The 23,496-nt window shown below is 45.8% G+C and overlaps 1 protein-coding gene across 1 annotated transcript in view; it reads left to right on the top strand.

Moving 5' to 3' along the window:
* The first annotated feature begins 2,073 nt into the window (after positions 1 to 2,073).
* LOC115099921 (putative DMBT1-like protein) overlaps positions 2,074 to 23,496 on the top strand; it is a 90,185-nt gene continuing 68,762 nt past the window's right edge. The window contains exons 1-2 of the mRNA XM_029617931.1: positions 2,074 to 2,116; positions 7,002 to 7,316. Of these exons, the coding sequence (XP_029473791.1) occupies positions 7,007 to 7,316 (310 nt within the window). The 5' untranslated portion in view covers positions 2,074 to 2,116; positions 7,002 to 7,006. The remainder of the gene's footprint in view (positions 2,117 to 7,001; positions 7,317 to 23,496) is intronic.

Genomic DNA, 23,496 nt, shown 5'->3' with positions numbered 1-23,496 from the left:
TCTATCGTTCAGAAAGAAACTGAAAACCTGGCTATTCGCCCAAGCTTATGGTTGATAGAGCCTCTATCAACCAATACTGTCTCTTTCTCCTTCCTACCCATTCCCTATTCTCCTCCCCCCCCCCCGCTCTGTTCCCTGCCCTGCCACCCCCCCCCCCCCCCCGCTTACCTCCCCTGTTCCTCCCTCCACAAGAAATTTAATTCCTAATAATTAAGTATGATAAATTACCTGCCGAACTCACTGAATTGTGTTAACCTTGATCTGTCTCGCTACTTAATTGTCTTTGTTGATGTCTATTTTCAGTACTCTCCAGTTATATTAGCTTGAAATCTGTCCTGTCTTCCTAAGCCCTTGTTTTTTGCTCCCTGTTTAATGTAACTTTATCTTCTATACAGTTGTTAAATGGTTTCCCCTTGTTTCATTGTAAACCGGTACGATAAGACTTGGTCTTGAGCATCGGTATATTAAAAGAACTTAAATAAATAAATAAATATGATAGAAAAGTAAAATAAAATAAGAGGAACAAGAAACCAATCTGGTTCTCAAAGAAGGTGACTAAAAATATTCAAGGAAAAAAGGATCCCAAAAAGAGGAACCAGGGAAGAATGCCTGGTGAAATTGAAAGAAATGAAGAAAGAAATCAGGAAAACAAAAGGTCAAGTGGAAGAAAGGATTGCCAAAGAGGGTAAAGCCAGGTGATAAAACATTTTTCAGATATATCAGAGAAAGAAGGGAAGCCCAAAGTGGTTTGATGAAATTGAAAAGTGACAAGGAGCAATGTGTGCAGAGAGATGAAGAAATGGCAAAAGTGATAAATACTTCAGTTCGGTGTTCACTAAAGAAGACCCTGGAGAAGGACCATTGCTGGTTGATAAGACTGTAGAAGGGAGTGGGGTGGATGAAACTCTGTTTATAGAAGAGAACGTATGGGAAAAGCTAGGAAAACTGAAAGTCACAAGGCCATGAGGCTGGATGAGGTACATCCCAGGATACTGACAGAGCTCAGAAATGTCCTAGCAGGTCTGCTGAAAGACCTGTTCAATATATCCCTGGAAATGGGAGTGGTGCCGCAAGATTGGAGAAGAGCGGTAGTAGTCCCACTTCACAAGAATGGGAGCAGAGAGGAGGCTGGAAACTACAGGCTGGTTAACCTCACCTCTGTGATAGGAAAATTAATGGAGTTTCTGCAGAAGGAAAAGATAATGAACTATCTACAATCCAGTGGGTTATTAGACGCGAGGCAGCATGGATTCAGCTGACAGCTGACAGCAAACAGCACATAATGATAAATAGAACCGACTCTGAAGAGAGAACAGTGTTAAGTAGAGTGCCTAAGGGATCAGTTTTGGGTCTGTTCAATATCTTTGTGAGTGAAATTGTGAAAGGGATAGAAGGTAAAGTTTGTCTATTTGCGGATGATACCAAGGTCTGCAACAGACTGAACACACCTGAAGGAGTAGAGAAAATGAAAAGAGAAATTTTGAAGACTTGGCAGCTGAGATTCAATGCCAAGAAGTGCAGAATTACGCATCTGGGGTGCGGTAATCCAGAAGAGCTCTATGTGATGGGGAGTGAAAGTCTAATGTGCATGGAATGGGAAATGGACCTAGTGGTTGATAGTGTCTGGTGATCTGAAGTCTGTGAAGCAGTGTGACAAAGAAATAGTTAAAGCCAAAAGAATGCTGGGCTGCATAGAGAGAGGAAAATCAGTAAGGAAAAGGAGGTGATAATGCCCTTGTACAAGTCCTTGGTGAGTACTTTGATCAGTTCTGGAGACCGTATCTGAAAAAGGGTAGAGACAGGATGGAGTTGGTTCAGATACAGGAGACCAAAATGATATGAAGTCTATATTGGAAGACTATTGAGGAGAGGCTGAAGGTTCTAAATATGTATAACCTGGAAGAGAGAGGAGGTGCAGGGGAAATATGATACAGACCTTCAAATACCTGAAAGGTTTTAATGATGCATAAAGTTTGAACCTTTTCCATTGGAAAGTGACAATAGAACTATATGTCATGAAATGAAATTCCAGGGGCAACGACACAGATCCAACATCAGGAAGTATTTCTTCATGGAGAGGGTGGTGGATGCCTGGAATGTCCTTCCGGAAGATGTGGTGAGGACAAAAACAGTAAATTAATTCAAAATGGCATGGGATAAACACTGTGGATCCCTAAAGACTAAAGCACAAAGGGTGCATGAAGTTAACTTGCATGCAGTAGCAGTTACTACCCGTAACCAATTAGCTTTCATGATTTTGACGTAATTGCAACATTGTTCTCTGCTTCAACCATTGTAGGAGGGGGAGGGGGGAAGAGGAATTTGATTCAGACAACAGCCAACAATGGGCCCTGATGTTTGTGCTTTGAGGTACGCAAACATTAAGGAAAAAGCGGAGGACGGCTTCTATGGCCAAGTCCAAAAACAAAGCACATTCAAGCAGCACCCTGTAAAATTCTTACTAGTGGTATTTCTGCCCTAAACATAAGGCTTGGGGGCAACCTGTACAGAGCGGCAGTTACGACCATAAGGCTGGATGGACCATTTGGTCTTTTTCTGCCATCATTTCTGTTACTATGTAAAAGACATTGTATGTACTTTATTTCCCTGATCTAAAAAAAAACCAACTCACATTAAGTAGTTAATGGGTACAGCTTCAGTATTTTTTTAGGGATGTGCATTTATTTGGAACACAACAGTAATTCAAACCAAAAAAGGCCATTTTCTGTTAATTTTATTTCAAATGAAAAGAATGGACAGGGGGCTCTGAAAATGAGTTTTCATTTTTTGATATATTAAAGTCTAGGGGGGAAGATTGTTTCCTACTGAAGCTAAATAGGACAGACTCTCAGCTGTTTTCCCCAGTGAGATTACAAGCAAGCAACTCAAACCCTCACGTTTAGCAGCAAGTCATCATGGAACGATAGGGTGTTTTACTGCAGTACTCTTTATGCTGTCTGCGTCTTACTGTGGGACAGTGATGTGATAAATCACCCTATCTCCTCTATGGTGGCTTGCTGCTGACATGAGGATGTAGGCTACTTGCTTGTCACCTTATTGGGGCAAGGGGTTGGGGGCTTGGTTTGAAAAACAGACGTCCCCTTTTCTCTATAATAATTTTCTTTGTTTTGACAGCTTTTATCCCTTCAAATTACATTAAATTTACCAATTGGACAATTTTAACGTTTGCGCAGAATGGGGTCGATTTTCAAACCTCGGCGCATGTAAATCCCGGGGTTTATGTTTGTGGCCATGCCTTAGGTGCGCCAAGCCAATTTTCAAACGGCCTGGCGCGGGGCTTGACGCGGGGCTTGAAAAAGGGGCAGTCCGGGGCGGAGGGGGGTGTGGTCCAGGGGGGCAGGGTGAGGCAGGAGCAAAAGGTACAACAAAGAAAACTGGGGTGGTGAGAATAGGGATAGGGAGAGGAAAGGGAAGGGGAAGGGAGGTTAGGCTATAGGGTGAGAAGTTCCCTCCCAGTCCGCTCCTTAATTGGAGTGGACTGGGAGGGAACTGGGGAAGGGCCCGATGTGTCACTGTGCATATTTGCAAATGAATACCCCCCCCCCCCGCCTTGCGTGCGCCAACCCGCGTATGTTATAAAATTGCGCGTTCATGTGTGTGTGCCGGGTAGCACGCACACATGGACGTGTGCGCGTAGGTTTGATTTAAGATAATCCCCTGATGCAGAGGTTTCACCTCGAAACATAGTGCATGTCGGGATTGCTGGGTTTTTCATACCAACAACAAAGATAAAAAGGACAACAATAAGTGTTTATTCTTTTTCATTTTATTTGCAAAAATTAACAAGTATTTGAATATTAAATAAAAAGCAATGAAGGTCTTATGATTGGCAGTGCTTAGTATGATGATCCTTATATAAAAATGTTTTACATAAATTTGGTTTTTTGTGCAATATAAAACAATTACAGTTAGAAACATGATGGCAGAAAAAGACCATTGGGCTAATCCAATCTGCCCATCCATCAAGAGAAAAAAAATGAGAGCTCAGCTGTCTGAATAAATTAACAAGGAATGTCAAAGATAAGAGACACTGGGGAAAGGGAAAAATTATTTAAAAGTATATCTGAAATAGCTTTTTTGTTAATGTTAACACTGAAATGCCAGGAAATCTGCATGCTGTGCCCCAAATTTGTTGCAGTTTCACTCTCTGGGTGTGATAAAGGAAAAAAAGACACAAAGAGGTAGAATAACCCAGGGTTCTCTTCCTGACAAGATCCACCACTTCAGGACACCACTTCAGGACTCCCAGGTTCTTCCTCTCCTGACAGGATCCTCTACACAAGAAAAAACAAAATCACAGTCACACTGACTCACATTCTGAGCCAACACACAGTAGATACAAGGATTAGCAGTATTTATTATTAATGCTAAATTACGTTCTAGAAAGCAAGGCAGAATATGGAGCTATAGCAAAGGCAACAGTTGCAATGATAGTAATTTATTTATTATTTATTTATTTAACATTTTTTATATACCGAGGTTCTAGAGACAAAATCACTAAGCACTTCGGTTTACATACAACTATTGAAATGACTGACTTGAGTCTTACAGAGAACAGGAAATAAAGAACTTGGATATTATACATTTAAACTCATAATGACATAGAACCTTTAAATAACAGAAACAGTAAAAGTTGGTAGTCAAACATGTATCAGGCGATTATATGAGAATAGAGCAATATGAGATTATATCTGTGGTTGTTTGGCAGTGAAAAACATGATAATTTGCATCCAGTGGGTAGGAAGGATTAAGATCGAATTAGGCGTAGGCTAGGGAGAAGATCCAAGCCTTGAGTCTTTTTTTGAAAGTAATTGGACATTGTTCAAGTCTAAGTTCTGAAGGGAGAGAGTTCCAATGATTCGGGCCGACTGTAGAGAAGGCTCTTTTATTTGAAAATGATTTAATTGGAGGCGTTTTTAGAGAGCCTTTTTGGGCAGCTCTCAACGGGCGGGAAGAAGAATATAGTTGTAAAGGAATCCTGAGGTCAAGAGGGGAGGATTTGTAGATAGATGTATGTATGTATGTAGTACAAACACTTTTCTTATGGTTAGGAAAGGTGAATTGCTTCTGTTGGTGAGAATTGTCTCTCCCTCTGCCATCTCCCTTGCCTGCCTCCTGTTAGTTATACTGTTTCCTTGTGCACATCTTCCCAAAACATACTGGCTTTCTCTTGCAATTCTACCTCCACAGCACAGGTCCTGCACATCTGGTGTTTACTCCTTCTATTGTCACACTTGTTAGAGGTACTTGATATGTGTCAGTGTGAGTCCATGAAGAACTAGCGTCTGAATACATCCTTAGCCAGAGTAGTCAGGCACAAGCTAAGTAATTCCATTACACCCCCCAACCCCTTCCACCATTTATATCATAGGACCATGACAGACCTCAGCTAGAGATTTTCTCTGGATTCACCCTACCCAGAATATAGGGATAAGTTCACCATCTTTTAGTTTCTGGATGGTTTGATTAGTCTTTTGCTCTATATCCAGGTCTGAGGACTGATTTGCATGTCAGGACCACTACACACCTCCAAAGTTTTCTTTGATTCTTTCCCCTTTCATGGTCTTTTGGGGTCTTCATGCCATTGTTATTGGTGCTATTTGCTCCTCTTTGGGGGCCTTGAGGTCTTCATGCCACTTTTGGTGGTGCCCTTTGGCCCTCTTTTCAAACCTTGGGGTGTTCTTGCCACTGTTGGTGCTGCTTTGCTCCTCTCTTGATCTCTTGGGGTTTCATGCCACAATTGGTACGCCTTTGTCCCTCTCATGGTGACTTGGAGTCTTCCTGTTTTATTTGGGCTGCTTTGCCTCTCTCAGGCTTGTTCATGTCACTGTGCTGCTTTATTCCTCTGTTGGTGCTTTGGGCTGTTCATAACATTGTTATTGGTGCTCCTTGCCCCATCATAGTGCCTTGGGCTGTTTATGCTATTCTTTGTGCCACTTTACTCAACTCTTGGTGGCTTGGAGTGCTGTTCCTTTGCTGCTGATGCCTACCTGCAAGTTCATTAAAAATTGTATAGAAAATATTAGAGCCCAAACTAGGATGCATTGCTTCCTTCCCCTATTGATTTTAATGGAAAAAATTAACGCAAATAATATCTTTGGGTCCAAACCAAATGAAACAAATTGTGGAGCCAAATGAAATGAAATAATGAGCCTTACTGAAAATGTTTTCCACACACATCCCTAGTATTTTCCTGTTTTTTCCCACAACCTCTGCTATAAAAATGGCTAAATACTGTTAACCTGTGGCTGATTGCAGGATTCAGTATACTAAAAGCTATTTCCAAAGTCATATATTTAGAGAGCTATCATTTTGCTGGAATATCCACAATTGTATTCTCATGGATTGCATAGACCCTGTGACAGCAGACCTTTACTACCTGATAAGATAGCTGTAGGATCTACAGATCCCTGGTTTGGTTGGGGCTGGAGATACTGCAGAGGCACAGTTCACAAGTCCTGGGGGGGGGGGGGGGGGGGGGGAGCGTCATTGTCATTACTTAAGGGTGACATCTAGTGGCCGGATTCAGGGTCCATGATTTTGGGATTCTGGAAAGAGCTCAGGTGCATGGCCCCCAGCTCAGGAATATTACTACAATGTAAGTTAGGAGGAGATATATAAAATAGGGGGAAAATCCCCAGGTAGTTGTGAATGAAGGCTCATGGTGTCAGATCCTAGACCTGGTTTTGATTGAATTGGAGGGAGCAGGAGGAAAGGGCTGGATGAAAACAAAACAAATATTTAACAATTCCATATAAAAGAGAACATATTGAAAGAAAGGTGAAAAAATGGGGTAACTCGTAGCCCATGGCCAGCCTTACACAGACATATATCAATGTCACCTTTTTAAAAAATATTTTCTCATTTTTTGTTTAGCTGTTTCATGTTGACGCTTTAATTTTACAATATTATTATTTTTTCAGAAAAAATTAATGGATATTGAATTAAAATATGTATGAAAACTGCTACAATATTTGCAGGTAAGATGCCGATCAGGCTGGCTAATGGTCCCCATCGCTGTGCTGGAAGGGTGGAAATATTCTATAATGATCAGTGGGGAACTGTGTGCGATGACTTTTGGGATATAGATGATGCTGCAGTAGTGTGTAAGCAGCTGGACTGTGGACCTGCACTGTCTGCGCTAGGAAGTGCTCATTTTGGAAAAGGAGCTGACCCCATTTGGCTGGAAACAATTTCTTGCAATGGAAATGAGCTGCTTCTCTCTGAATGCCAAGGCCAGGAAATGAGACGCAATCGCTGTAGCCATGAGGAAGATGCCAGTGTTGTGTGTTCAGGTAATCTGATTTTTTTTTTTTTTTGTATTCTGGAAAGAGGAATGGTTTTAGGGACAGGAAGTAAGGAAGTACTGAGTTCTATTCTTGAGACTACCATTAACTCTTTGTGTGACCTTTGTTTGGGTTTAAGTTATTTCCGACGTTCCACACCGGTGTGCTGCAGCAGAAGTGCAGGTGTGTTGGCATTTTTTTCCACTAACTAGCCAGAGCGACCAACAGCAAGAAGGGCTGGGGTGGACCAGAGCCACTGCCACCACACCCAGCAAAGTCTTGTCTTCTGTACTTCCCCCTCCTCCACCCAAACCCTGGACCAGCATCTCCAGCTGGCAGGGCAAGTTGGTGAGCAGCGCTTCTTACCTGTTGCTGCTTCCTCCTCTGCCACCTGCCCTCTGCAGTGTGAAAAGTGTTGGACCCTGCAGTCCCGCAAGACTATGGGGCCCTGTGCAGTTCTGACTGCAGAGAGCTGGTAAAGGAAAAAGCAGCAGCAGCAGGTAAGAAGTGCTGCTTGCTTGACTGAAGGGGATCATAGTAGGAAGTGACAGGGACAGGTGATTGCATTGAGGAGAGATGATTGAAGGAGTGTGGGAGGGGAGGGAAGATGATTGTATCATTTGAAGTGGAAGGGGAAGAGGGAAGGGAGGGATGAGTAAGGCAGGGAGTGGGGAGGGAGGGAAGGAAGGGGATGGTGTGTCACAACCAAGAGAACCCAGTATCAGTTGTGCTGCTACACAAAAACATTGAGAACCACTGAGTTATATTAACTCCCTGTGCCCCAGTGTTCCCCTCTATAGTACTAAAATTTGTTATTTCAGGAGTTTAGCATGCAGTCTGAAAGAAGTATATAGAGCCATTTACCCTGGAGGCCTTTATGTGTGTATTATGTTATCACTAAAAGGACATGCAAAACATAAGTATCCATAGCACAAAGGTATAATTTAAATATTTCAAGTACCAAACAATTTTATACTTTTTTCTCTTTTTTTGCATTCAACACTTTAAATAACTAACAAGCACCAACCTCACAAATGCAGCGAAAATATATTTTTTCAGAAATATATAGACTGTTTTCATAGACTGTTTTCATACTGTTGACGTCCAGAACCTATGCTCATGTTTTTACTCATCAATAAGAAATGTTTCCCTCCTCCCCCCCTCTACGAACAACCTTCCTTCCCCCTCCCCCCCCATTAGCAAACCTCCCGCCCCATGCGCTAGTTTCGCTCTAATAGTGCATACTGCTACTGTTCCTAGTTATGTTATGTTATATTATCCAAGTTGTTCACTCCCTTGTTCATTATAGGACATATGTTGTCATTGTTTTCTACTTGTTATAATGTAAACCGGAGTGATAAGTAATTCTGTTACCTGAACTTCGGTATAAAAAAAGTTATAAATAAATAAATATATATATATATATATATTTTTAGAAAGGGAAAAACTCAGACAACTTTAACTTCCACGGTATTTTAGTGTCATGCTTGCAAGCAAACTGCCATCAAGGAAAAAAACCCTTTCATCAGAACTCTGTATATCATCTGAGATCACTAAAAGGCCATCCAAAACTTTTTGGATGAAATATACAAATATACTTTCTAATAGGGATGTGCAGACAAAAAGTTTTCGTTGAATCGGTGATACGTTTTCGTTGAGGGTCGATTCCGTTCAATATGGAAGTATGGAGAATTCCATAAGTTGCCGATCTGTCCATACGTTTCCCGGTTCCCATTAAAGTCAATGGGGGAAGGATTTCCAGCCTATTTTTGGCTGCAGAATTGGGGTTTTCTTATCAATTTTCATGGAACTTCTGGGGAGCAATCATCACAACAACAAAAGAGCTCCAAGGTACTTAGACTGTGGCAAAGTGGCACCAAAGTGGCATGAATAGCCTAAGGCACTGGAAAGGTGCAAAGGGGTACCAGAAGTGGCAAGAGTGCTTTAACAGAGGCACAAAGCAGCAGTGAGAATGTCAAAAACACACCACAGCTTCAAAACAGAGCACCGATAGCAGATGCATGAACCATCGAAGGCAGCATGACAGGCAAAGCGGCAAGACAAGTGGCATTGACATCCAACAGCACAATGAAGGGGGAACATAGCAAGCAGATAGACTAGCACTGAGGAACCATGACTAGCACTGAGGAACCATGAGAGTGGCAAGAACACCACAAGGAGTAAAGTGAGTCATCTGGTGTATGGCAGCAAAGCAGAGTGGCAGAAAGCTGATAGGGGCAAGACAGGCTGGCAGAGTGGAGGTAGTCTGGTCTGGTCCCTGTGGTTTTGATAGGGGAAAGACAGGCTGGCCCAGGAGAGAGTTCCCTTTCCTTTGTGCAGGGAAGAACTCCCTGGAACAGGTCTACCCCTAGAGTTGGGTGTACCCGGTGTTTACATTGGCGTCCAGTGAATATCGTGGCATCTAGTGAATTCCGTTGGCATCTAGTGAATTCCGACTGTACTTACGCACTTCAGCTGATGACAAAGGAAATGGAAGATCTCTCAGAAATAAGAATACTGCTACTCAAGTCCAAATCTGCAATATCAACCTATGTTGACTTTGTACCGTAGAGGTCAAACACTTCTAGGAACACAAGGCCTGGATGAACAGGCACAGCTATCGAGGTCAAAGACTTTTAGGAACACAAGGCCTGGATGAACAGGCACAGCAATCGAGGTCAAACACTGGTAGGAACACAAGGCCTGGATGAACAGGCGCAGCAGTCGAGGACAGAGGTCAATCTCACCTAGTAACACAAGGCCTGGATGAACAGGCGCAGCAAGAGGAAATGTGGAATAAAGGATCTGCACTCACAAAGGGGGCAGTAGCTGGCTTGTTACGGCGGTTACTACCCCAAACCAAATAAGCCTGTTACTTCAATTTCTATGCATATACAGCATAGTTCTCTGCTTCAACGGCAGGGGAGAAGAAAAAACTGATACTACACACATCCAGCAGAGCTCTCTGCTTCAACGACAGGGGAGAAGAAAAAAGGGTTCGCACTCACAAAGCGGGGAGTAGCTGGCTTGTTACGGCGGTTACTACCCCAAACCAAATGTGCTTGATACTTCACTTTCGATGCATATCCAGCATGGCTCTCTGCTTCAACAGCATGGGAGAAGAATAAACTGATACTTCAAGCATATCCAGCATAGCTCCCTGCTTCAACGGCAGGGGAGAAGAAAAACAACCAATAAGGGCTGTATAAAATAGTCTGAGTAAAACAAATAAGCATGGGTGTAGCTTGCTTATTGCGGCGGTTACTACCCCTACTACCCCTAACTTATCAAGCTAGATATTTCACTTGGATGCAGCTCCATCACTGCTTTCTACATTAATGGTGGGGGTGGAAGGGAAATAGAACCAAGAGCTAAGAGAAACAGATAAGTATGAGAGAAAAAAGTGTGTGAAGCTTGCTGGGCAGACTGGATGGGCCGTTTGGTCTTCTTCTGCCGTCATTTCTATGTTTCTATGTTTCTATGTTTCTATCAAGGTCAAAGACTTTTAGGAACACAAGGCCTGGATGAACAGGCACAGCAGTCGAGGACAGAGGTCAATCCCACCTAGGGACACAAGGCCTGGATGAACAGGCGCAGCAGGCGAGGACAGAGGTCAATCCCACCTAGGGACACATATCCTCAGTCGGCAATTTCCTTTCAAGTGGGCAACAACTTCCTTGAAATATCTGGGGGTGCGACTCGGTTCCCACACAAAGCAGCTCTTTGCCCTGAATTATGATCCCCTCCTGTGTTCTATACAAGCTGACCTAAATAAGTGGCATCAGCAGCACCATTCCTGGTTGGGTCGACTGGCCATTATTAAAATGAATGTCCTACCTCGCTTTCTTTACTTCTTCACTACTATACCTATATTTTTGCCCACCACCCTGCTTAAAAAATGGCAACAAATTTTATGCAGCTTCATTTGGCGTAAACGTCCCCCTCAGATTGCCAGATCCACGTTGTATCAACCAAAGATTAAGGGTGGGTTGAATCTTCCCAATTTAGTTTGGTATTTTGGTGCAGTTCAATTACGAGCATTTGTTGTGTTACACCGCTCCCAGGACTGGAGCAATCGTTGTTGGGCACATTTCCCATGTCAGCTTTGCCTTGGCAGCCTAGGTCGTCCTGGGGTCCCACTCAATACCTTTCTTACGCTTTACACACCACCTTTAGGGTATGGCAACAATGGACAGATACTCTAGTGGGCACGGCGCCATACTCTTTGTTGACTCACCTGTCTACTAACACGGTATACTCTACATCTGATATGTCGAGGAATTTGAGACAGTGGGTGCAGTCGGGCATCACCAGAATAGACCATGTTTTACAACAGGGCACCCTTATGACCAGTAGCCAAATGTGCACAGTGACACAGTATTCTTTGGCCAGCGTTGATTTCTTGCATTACGCTCAGTTATACCACTTTGTACACAGAGGGCTGCGCAAAGGGATTCTCCGCCTGACAGGTACGCTATTTGAAAATTATTGTCAACATGCCGCAGTAATTCGGGGAACCATATCCAAAATTTATGCACTTCTCACTAGTAAACTACCTGACAAGCCCAGACACAGAGTGTCCTGGGAACTGGATTTTCAAACACAATTAGAGGACAAGGACTGGGATATCATTTATGCATGGACACACAAGTGTTCTATATCTACCGGTTTGCAAGAAAATTGCTACAAAATGATTCACAGATGGCATTACGCTCCTGTAACCTTGCATAAATTGAGATCTTCTTACCCAGCTGGATGCTGGCGCGGTTGTGGTCATGTTGGCACATATTACCATATATGGTGGGAATGCCCTGTAGTGGCCCAGTTCTGGATTTAATAAGGGACTGGATTTCTCATGTTTTGTCTACAACTCTTGAAGTGCGCCCCTGGAATGCTTTGCTAGGTTCGCCTCTTGTAGGCATTACAAAAGCACAACACCACTTTACTTTACAAGTTTTTATTGCAGCAAGATCAGAAATTGCTTTACACAGAAATTGCTTTACAGAATCGAGGACAAAGACTTTTAGGAACACAAGGCCTGGATGAACAGGCACAGCAATAGAGGTCAAACACTTTTAGGAACACAAGGCCTGGATGAACAGGCGCAGCAGGCGAGGACAGAGGTCAATCCCACCTAGGGACACAAGGCCTGGATGAACAGGCGCAGCAATCGAGGACAGGGGTCAATCCTACCTAGGGACACAAGGCCTGGATGAACAGGCGCAGCAATCGAGGACAGAGGTCAATCCCACCTAGGGACACATACCTGGGCTTTCTGAATCGTGCACCCAGAAGAGTGGCCTGTGCGCACATAGGGAGAGCGGGCGCTCGACTGCTGTCCCACATGTTTTTCTGTATCGGCCTGATAGTAAGGAAGCCAGCTGTCTAGGTATCTAGCCTAGCATTACAGTCTTCCTTTCACTAATGTAGGGCCCCACTGGATCTCTACTAAAGCAATGTGCCTCTAATAGAAAGGCCATATTATCTGGACAAGTGCAAGGGTATTAAGTGCTTTAGGAAAGCCTAACAGCTTTATACCCTCCCCTTCTCACCCTGCCCACCTTATACAAAGTTAAAAATTATGCATTTATAATAGATTATCTATGCAATGGGACAATCAGAATATAGAGGTGCATATTCAGAAACAGTCCTGACAGCAATGTTAACTGGATAAACTTATCCATGTAACTTTGGAGGTATATTCAATAGTGCAGCCACACTAGTGAATATAACCAACTTATAGCTAGCTAACTTTAGGACAGCTCTTTGGCCAGACCAGATCTACCTAGCCAAGTCATCTGGCTAACTAAATAGCCTGTTAACTTAGCTGGTTAACTTAACTTCTCCCAGTTACGCTTCCGGAATGCTCCTAACTTATCTGGCTAAATTCCAGCCACCTACTTTTTAGCTGGATATGTGCCCCAATATTCATTTAGCTGGCTAGTTTCTGAGTTAGCTGTCTAAATGCTTTTGAATATGGACCTCATAGTCTTCCGAGGTAAAAATATCACTTACAACATCATGTATATTATTGTAACCCCTCATTTGCCAGAGATAATTTCCTAACCCTGGCTCATCCAGTGTGGGGGATGTTGCGGTCCCGGGCCGTGCCCTGGTCCCTCCACCTACCTCGGGGGCGGCCCGGGCCGTTTCCACACTTCCCCGGCCTGTTTCAGACTTTCTTCGGGCTCACAGGCCCTCCAGCGCATCTCTCCGGTGCGGCAGGCCCCGCCCCCTGATGCGCGCACGCGGGGAGGAGCCCCATTTAAAGGGGCCAGCGCGGGAAAACCTCAATCTGGCCCAAGATGACGTCAGACGCCTTCAGGGATAAGTACCCTGCAACGAGATGACTCCAGTGCCTTGCAACAAGGTTCCGGTCTTCGGCCTGCTGTTACTGTGTTCCTGATTGTTCTTCGTCCCGCTTCTGCTTTGCCCTCCTCACTGGATTGATTCTTCTGGACTCCGACCTCTGGACTGGCTTTTGGACCGCTCTTCGGACTTCGACCCTTGGCTTGGCTACGGACCGCTCTCTGGACTTCGACCCCTGGACTGGCTGTGGACCGCTCTCTGGACACCGACCCCTGGCCTGACTGCGGACCATCCTTTGGACTCAGACTCCTGATCCGACCCTTGGATACCCTACGACCTGCTGGAGGCGCCAGCCATCTGGAACCCACGACCTGCAGGAGGCGCCTGCATCCGGACCATCTTCCATCTTCAGGGAGTCGCCTAAGTCCCAGCGGCCGTGTCCCTACGGGCTCCTCCTGGGGGGATTTCGGCTTCCAGGGTGAATCTCCAAAAGTCCCAGCGGCCGGACTCCTAAGGGCTCCTCCCGGGGGAGTGCCGGTCTCCAGGGCGAAGATTCTTCCTTCATCAGGGTCCGACGGCAGCCATCCTTCCAGTGGGTACAGAGTTCTTGGTCGCATAGGACTCCTCCGAAGTCCAGTATCGCCGCTTGCTTCGGGTCTCTGAACCGCCTCCTGGTTGGGACGTGTGCTGTACGCCATCTCAGCCTTTTCATCCTCTGCCCAGAGGCTGCAACAGCAGCAGACATGCCTCGACGCTCTGACAACAACAGTGCAGAGGTTAGCAGTATGGGTCAAAGGAACCACAGCTGCCAGCTCCATGGTACCAGGAACAGGGGCCACGTCCGCCGCCACAGCTTCCATTCAGATGCTGGTACCTCTGCGATATTCCGGAGATGCAAAACTATTCCGAGGGTTTTTAAACCAGTGCTACATCCGCTTTAACCTGCTTCCGGTTCAATTCCCGATGGACCGGGTCAAGACAAGCTTTATTATTTCTCTTTTGGACGGGATGCCCCTGGCATGGGCCTCCAATCTTTTGGAGCGTCAAGATTCTCGCCTGGACAACTTGGTCCAATTCATCTCTGCCTTCAGGCGGGTCTTTGACGAATCCTCCCGCAAATCCACCACAGCCTCAGAGTTACTCCAGTTACGCCAGGGGAACCGGCCGCTGGCGGAATATGCAGTAGAGTTTCAGACTCTCGCCTCCGAACTAAACTGGGGGAATGACAGCCTGCATGGCATTTTCCTGGACAGCCTCTCTCCAAGGCTACAAGATGAACTGGCCGCCCGAGATCTCCAGGATGATCTGGATGCTCTGATTAACCTCGCAGGTCGTGTGGACCATCGCATCCAGCGCCGCTTTCGAGAGAAAAGACCAACTTTTAGGCTGGGACTTGCTGAATCTACTCCTCCTCGCAGCGGGAATTCTCAGTCTGCTTCTCCAGGAACCCAAGATATCGAGCCCATGCAAGTGGGTCGGGGACCGCTCTCCCAAGAAGAGAGGAGGAAACGTCGGTCGCTCGGCCTATGCTTGTACTGTGGAGGCAAAGGCCATTTTCTTGCTCATTGCAGTGAATGTCCGGGAAACTCTCGGACCTAGGGACAGCCAGGGAGCTAACCCTAGATCATACCGCCTCTGACTCCCCATGTGTTGTGCCTGTGACCTTACTCCTCCTGGAGGAGGAGTTCGACACGCAAGCTCTGATCGACTCAGGAGCGGGGGGTAACTTCATTCTTCAGGAGCTGGTTCAACAACTCCCGATCGGGGTACAACCCCAAAGACCCCCCTCCGTGTGTCCTCCATTCAAGGAAAATACTTCCTGGAGTCATCACCACCCGCACTGAACCTCTCATTCTTCGCACGGGCGTCCTGCACCAGGAGGAAATCTTTCTTCATTTTAGAAAGATCCATGCACCCGGTCATCCTGGGCCTACCCTGGCTTCGGAAGCACTCGCCCGTAATTGCTTGGGATTCTCTTCAACTAGCATCGTGGGGACCTGCGTGCCTTAAATCCTACCTAACCCCGGTTGCTCGGTCACCGATTCCTCTCCTAACCACAACTCTGGGGTTGCCGTCCCACTATCAGGATTATATCGATGTATTCTCCAAAGAAAAGGCCGAGATTCTTCCGGAGCATCGCCCCTTTGACTGCGCAATTAATCTTCACCCGGGCGCCACACCACGACTAGGACGGGTCTACCCATTGTCCCTTCCGGAGACTCAAGCCATGTCGGCATATATCCAGGAGAACCTAGATCGGGGGTTCATACGACCATCTACCTCTCCAGCCGGGGCAGGTTTCTTCTTCGTGACAAAGAAAGACGGGTCCCTCTGACCCTGCATAGATTACCGAGGCCTGAACAGTATTACACAGTGGGATCGGTATCCTCTGCCCCTGATCCCAGAACTTTTGGACCGACTGCAAGGGGCCAAGATATTTACCAAACTAGACCTCAGCAGAGCCTATAACCTCGTTAGAATTCATCCAGGAGACGAGTGGAAGACCGCGTTCAAGACAAGGGACGGACATTATGAATACCGGGTCATGCCTTTCGGTCTCTGCAACGCCCCAGCAGTGTTTCAGAACCTCATGAATGAGGTCCTACGAGAAATGTTACATACTTCAGTAATTGTTTACTTAGACGACGTACTAATCTACTCCAAAGACCTTCAGACACACCGCCAGGATGTTCGTCGAGTGTTACAGAAGCTACGTAATAATCGGTTTTACGCAAAACTTGAGAAATGTTTATTTGAACAAGAATCGTTACCCTTTTTAGGGTATATTGTATCCTCTACGGGATTTCACATTGATCCAGAAAAGGTCGCTGCCATCAAGGATTGGCCCCAACTGGTGGGGGTGAAGGCGTTGCAGAGGTTCCTTGGGTTCGCCAACTTCTACCGGCAATTTATCCCACACTACTCCCAAATGGTGGCACCCCTGACGGCCCTTACCAAGAAGGGAGCTGATGCAAGGAATTAGACGACGGACGCCCTACAGGCCTTCCAGGAACTAAAAGTGGCATTTCTCCAGGACCCCTGCCTGCGGCATCCTGATCCTCTATGACAGTTAATCGTGGAAGTGGATGCCTCCAACGTTGCCGTCGGGGCTGTTCTAAGTCAAGTATCTCCTGGAGGGAAACTCCTGCCCTGTTCCTACTTCTCACGAAAATTCTCGCCGACCGAAAAGAACTACGGAATAGGGGATAAAGAATTACTCGCCATTAAAATGGCATTCGAGGAGTGGCGCCAATGGTTGGAGGGGTCCCAAATGCCAGTGATTGTTTATACAGACCATAAAAACCTCGAATACTTATGCTGTGCCCAGCGGCTCAACCCCCGACAGGCTAGGTGGTCGCTTTTCTTCAGCCGCTTTGATTTCCGCCTCCGCTACCGCCCGGCCGATAAGAATGTTCGAGCGGATGCTCTCTCCCGTACTGCTGAAATGGAGTATGTGCCTGACCCACCACGGTACATCCTTGATCCAGCCAAAGTGCTCCTCGTGGCTGCCAACACGGTTCCAGCAGCGAAGATGGTGGTACCCCTTAGACTGTGAAAGAAGGTTCTCTCCTGGGCACATGACTCTCTAACAGCTGGCCACCCGGGAGTAGCCAGGATCCAGGAATTACACTCGGAATATTACTGGTGGCCTCAATTTAAGAGGGATGTTCGCCTCTACTTGAACTCTTGCCCGACCTGCGCCCGATATAAGACTCCCGTCGGCCGCCCCTGGGGTCTTCTTCAGCCTCTACCAATTGCCATGGAACCATGGACTCACTTATCCACGGATTTTATTGTAGATCTGCCAGCTTCAGAGGGGAAGACGGTGATTTGTGTCGTCATAGATAGATTCTCCAAGATGGCCCACTTTGTGCCCCTCTCCAAACTACCTTCAGCGCCTGAACTGGCAAACTTGTTTACCCGACATATCTTCCGCCTTCATGGGCTTCCCCTCCATATTGCCTCGGACAGAGGGTCTCAGTTTACGGCGAGGTATTAGCGAGCACTTTGCGGGAAGTTCGGGGTTCAGCTTGATTTCACCACCGCCTTCCATCCCCAAGCTAACGGACAAGTGGAATGGGTAAACCGGACCTTGAAGGCGTTCCTTCGTGGGTGACCTACAGGATGACTGGGTGGCCTTGCTACCGTGGGCTGAATTCTCTTACAATCACCACATGCACTCTTCCACCGGCAAGTCTCCCTTCTACACAGTCTACGGTAGACGCCTGCGGCCCCCTTTACCGGTACCCGTAGATGTGCCGTCTCCCACCATACAAACCACCGCCCGACGGTTACGCCAGATCTGGCACTCCACCCGGAAGAGACTTCAGCGTGCGGTGGTTATTATGAAGAAAGTAGCCGATTGTTTGCGATGGCCGGCCCCAGTGTTCCTTCCTGGAGAGAAAGTATGGCTGAGTACTAAATACCTTCATCTGCGGCTTCCGTGGATGAGGCTGGCTCCTAAATACATTGGTCCCTTTGCAGTTAAGGACAGGATTGGGGCAGTCTCCTATCGCCTTCAGCTTCCACGCACGCTCAGGATCCACAACGTCTTCCACGTTTCTTTGTTGAAACCATTGGTCCTTTCTCCGTATCACAAAAAGTCATCCACACCCGCTACACCTGAGGCACAAGACGATGCCATCTATCAAGTTAAAGACGTGCTGGATGTACGGTATCATCACAGGCATTGGGAGTACCTTCTTTCCTGGGAAAGTTATGGTCCCGAAGAGAATTCCTGGGAACCCGCCGTCAACATCTTGGACAAAAACCTCCTCCACCAGTTCCATATGGATCACCCAAGTAAACCCAGACCTCCTGGGAGGGGGCGTAGGAGAGGGGGTACTGTTGCGGTCCCGGGCCATGCCCCGGTCCCTCCAACTACCTCGGGGGCGGCCCGGGCCGTTTACACACTTCCCCGGCCTGTTTCAGACTTTCTTCGGGCTCACAGGCCCTCCAGCGCGTCTCTCCCTCCTCGGGAGAGACGCCGACGGTCCGGCGCGGCAGGCCCCGCCCCCTGAAGCGCGCACGCGGGGAGGAGCCCCATTTAAAGGGGCCAGCGCGGGAAAACCACAGTCTGGCCCAAGATGACGTCAGATGCCTTCAGGGATAAGTACCCTTCAACGAGATGACTCCAGTGCCTTGCAACAAGGTTCCAGTCTTCGGCCTGCTGTTACTGTGTTCCTGATTGTTCTTCATCCCGCTTCTGCTTTGCCCTCCTCGCTGGATTGATTCTTCTGGACTCCGACCTCTGGACTGGCTTTTGGACCGCTCTTTGGACTTCGACCCTTGGCTTGGCTATGGACCGCTCTCTGGACTTCGACCCCTGGACTGGCTGTGGACCGCTCTCTGGACACCGACCCCTAGCCTGGCTGCGGACCATCCTTTGGACTCAGACTCCTGATCCGACCCTTGGATACCCTACGACCTGCTGGAGGCGCCAGCCATCTGGAACCCACGACCTGCAGGAGGCGCCTGCATCCGGACCATCTTCCATCTTCAGGGAGTCGCCTAAGTCCCAGCGGCCGTGTCCCTACGGGCTCCTCCTGGGGGGATTTCGGCTTCCAGGGTGAATCTCCAAAAGTCCCTCGGCTGGACTCCTAAGAACTCCTCCCGGGGGAGTGCCGGTCTCCAGGGCGAAGATTCTTCCTTCATCAGGGTCCGACGGCAGCCATCCTTCCAGTGGGTACAGAGTCCTTGGTCGCATAGGACTCCTCCGAAGTCCAGTATCGCCGCTTGCTTCAGGTCTCTGAACCGCCTCCTGGTTGGGAGTGTGCTGTACGCCATCTCAGCTTTTTCATCCTCTGTCCCAACCAGCCCAAGGGTCCACAAACATAACAGGGGAAGTTCATATTCTCTAGATACCATGTGCTGGGGGGCAGAATCACCTGTAAGGCCCAAATTGGGCTGAGATACTCCCACAAAAAAAAACCAAAAAACAATGTTCAGAACATAATTGTGCTCAAAAATAAAAAAAAATTACTTGCAAAATGAATCAGTTCAGCAGTACAAACTTTTTTTTATAATTTTATTTTTATTGGAATTTCAAGATTTTTTACAGAACATGTTGTTCTAAGAATATTAGATAATTCAAGATATCTCTTATAAGATAAAAATAATAATAAAATTATTAAAAAAAAATGTTTATAATTTGTTTAAAGCCCATCGCTTGGAGGGAGGAGAGAAGGGCTTCACAGTTGGATGATTCTCCCTCTCCATCATCCAACTGTGAAGCCCTTCTCTCCTCCCTCCAAACGATGGGCTTCAAACAAATTATAAACAATCCCACACACAAGGCAGGCCATACGCTTGACCTGATATTCACGAATGAAACCATCTCGCCCATCTCCCCACCTTCTTGCACTCCCATCCCTTGGTCAGATCACTCGCTAATAGTGACAGAATTAACTATAAAACAAAAACAGACTCCCATTGCTAAGAAATCCTCTATCCAGTTCAGGAAACCTTGTTCCATGGACACTTTCAACAACAGCCTTGCCAAAGACCTAACCAAACTGGACCTCTCTGATGCTGACACCGCTATTAACTCCTGGAAAACCATCACACACTCAGTAGCAAACTTAATCTGCCCCTTATCTTCAAAAGTTATCAACCCTGCCCACACGAACAAAAAACCCTGGTTCTCTACTGAATTAAGAAAACTAAAACAAGACCTACAACACAAAGAACAACGCTGGCGAAAAGATCCCTCCCCTACCTCACTGGCTTCTTACAAAACAGCAATGAACTTTTATAGGACATCCATTACTCGCACTAAACGAGATTTCTACGCCAAAAAAATACACGGCTTCCTATACGACCCAAAAATTATGTTCTCATATGTTGCAGCCCTTACCACCCCTATACTCCCTACCTTCCCAGAAGAAGAAGCCCAAAGCAAATCCACAGAGTTGGCAATCTTCTTTGACAACAAAATAAAAAATCTTCTTGCCCCGCTGGCAACATTTTATTTATTTATTTATTTATAGATTTTTCTATACCGGGGTACGTAAATAACATCACCTCGGTTTACATTCAAACAGTAATTCAGCATTGCGCTTTACAATATAACAAGGTAACTAAACGAAAAACAATACAGTATATAACTTTATATTAATAGAATATCAGCAATATATGAGAGATTGTGGCAGTTAGGAAGAGTAGTTGAGGATTCAGATCATTGATAGTAGGCTTTTTTAAATAGCCAGGTTTTAAGGTTTTGTTTAAATTTTTTGTGACAGAGTTCCTGGCGTAATTCAGAGGGCATGGTGTTCCATATTGTTGATCCAGCAATGATGAAAGATCGTTCTTTTGTACTAGAGAGTTTAGTCAGATTGGGTGCTGGGATATTTAGTTTGGCTAAATTCTGGAATCTCGTTGGGCGGGAAGACGTTTTGAATTGTAGTTGATCTGTAAACCAAAGCATTTCTCTGTTTTGAATGGCTTTGTGTATCAGCGACATAGATTTATAAATTATCCTGTAAGCCACAGGTAGCCAGTGCAAAGACTGAAGAGCTGGAGTGATGTGATCATGGCGGCTTGTGTCGGTGATAATGCGGGCATCAAACATCAAACACTTCATCAACTCTCTCGCTCCCACCAAGCCAAAATCATTCACCAACCATCCACGAACAGACACTAGAATCTCTTGAACCTACATCAGCCCTGGAAATCGAATCAATCATCAAGAAAATGAAACCTTCTTCACACCCATTGGACCAAATACCGACCAAACTACTTCTCACCATTCCTAACACCATTGCTAAACCTCTGGCTGACATTATAAATTGCTCCCTCAATCTAGGATCCGTCCCTGACTCTTTAAAAATTGCTTCCCTGAAACCCCTACTAAAAAAATCCAATCTGGACCCAGCTAACCCTGTAAATTTCCGCCCCATTGCAAACCTACCTTTTATATCCAAGCTAATGGAAAAGCTGGTCAACATCCGACTCACAGACTACCTTGACTCTCACAACATTCTCTACCCTTCTCAATTCGGCTTCAGGAAACGCCTTAACACAGAATCCCTCCTTCTTTCTTTAACGGACAACATCCTGATGGGCCTTGACAAGGGACAATCATACCTGCTAGCCCTACTCGACATCTCCGCGGCATTCAACATGGTTAACCATTCTATCCTCATCAACCGTCTAAAGGAAATAGGCATCTCTGGCTCTGCACTGCTCTGGTTCAAATCTTTTCTGAACAACAGGCAATACAAAGTTAAAATTAATGACAAAGAATCCCACCCCATACCTTCAAAACAAGGAGTACCACAGGGTTCTTCACTTTCCCCTACCCTGTTCAATATATATCTACTCCCTCTATGCCAGCTACTAAACAGCCTCAACCTTACCCATTTTATTTACGTGGACGATGTGCAAATCATAATCCTCATCTCGGACCCCATCTCCTCTACTCTAAATTTCTGGAACAGCTGCCTACACACCATCAACCTTCTTTTCTCGAGTCTCAACCTGGTCCTTAATACCTCCAAAACAGAACTCCTGATTAACTCCCCTAACGATGACAACCCCTTCGCCAATAATACAATTATTCCGCTAGCTAGCCAGGTTAGAGACCTTGGGGCCACCCTTGACTCTAGAATGAATTTCAAAAAGTTCATTAACGCTACAACTAAAGAATGCTTCTTTAAGCTACAGGTCCTGAAGAAGCTAAGACCACTCTTACACTTCCAGGATTTCCGTTCAGTGCTGCAAGCCATACTGTTTTCAAAGATCGACTATTGCAACGCTCTACTACTCGGTCTTCCCGCCTCTTCTACTAAACCTCTACAGATGCTGCAAAACGCAGCGGCTAGGATCCTTACAAACACACGTCGTAAGGACCACATCACACCTATTCTAAAAATCCTTCATTGGCTACCCATCCAATATAGAATACTATTCAAGACTCTCACCATCATCCACAAATCCGTATACCAGCAATCCACACTCCAACTCTCCATCCCTCTCGAACTACATACTTCCGTAAGGCCGATCAGATCCACCTACAAAGGTTCTCTCAAGGCCCTCCCTAACAAATCCTCGGTCCACAACTCCATTCATTAGCGAGCACTTCGACTGCTCCATTGGAATTCGCTTCCCCCAGATATACGCCAGGAACAATGCCATCTCTCCTTCAGAAAGAAACTGAAAACCTGACTGTTCACTCAAGCTTATCGTTGAAGGAACCTTTTATCAAACACATTGACTCTCACCCTGACCGCCTCCCTACTCCCCCCCCCCCCCCCCTCCCTGCCCTGCCACATCCCCCCCTGCTTACCGCCCCATGTTTCCCCGTCCACAAGATTTATGAATAATTGTGAATAATTGCCTAAGATTAACCTACAGCTGAGCTTAATCTAGTTGATTATGTATCGCTTTCTTTTGTTTTTCATTGTTTTCAATGATCATTTTACCACTCTTCAGTTGTTATCGTTTTAAAATATCTTTCCTGTCCTCCAGCTCCCATGTTTTTCGCTCCCTGTTTGATGTAACTTTTACCTTCTATATAGTTGTTAATTGGTTTCCCCTGTTCTATTGTAAACCGGTACGATAAGACCGCGTCTTGAGTATCGGTATAGTAAAAGAATTTAAATACAAATAAAAATAAATAAATAAAAATGTTTAATATTCTGATATATGAATACCAAACTTTTTTACATTTTTTATTTATGCATTTTAAAAATTTATACAAGAATAATCTTGTGAGAGAAAAAGAAAGAAGGACCAATAATAACAAATCAGAAAACAAATCCACTTTAGGAAAAAAAACAGTCCCCAGTTTTTCCCCAGCCACAAATAAGGGATCCAATTACACAATTCTAAGAAGTCATAGAAAGAAAAAGGAACTAGCACTATATATAGCGAAGGAATC

Source organism: Rhinatrema bivittatum, chromosome 10, assembly GCF_901001135.1.
Source record: "Rhinatrema bivittatum chromosome 10, aRhiBiv1.1, whole genome shotgun sequence".
Taxonomy (NCBI): Eukaryota; Metazoa; Chordata; class Amphibia; order Gymnophiona; family Rhinatrematidae; genus Rhinatrema; species Rhinatrema bivittatum.
This window is presented reverse-complemented; position numbering and strand designations above follow the sequence as displayed.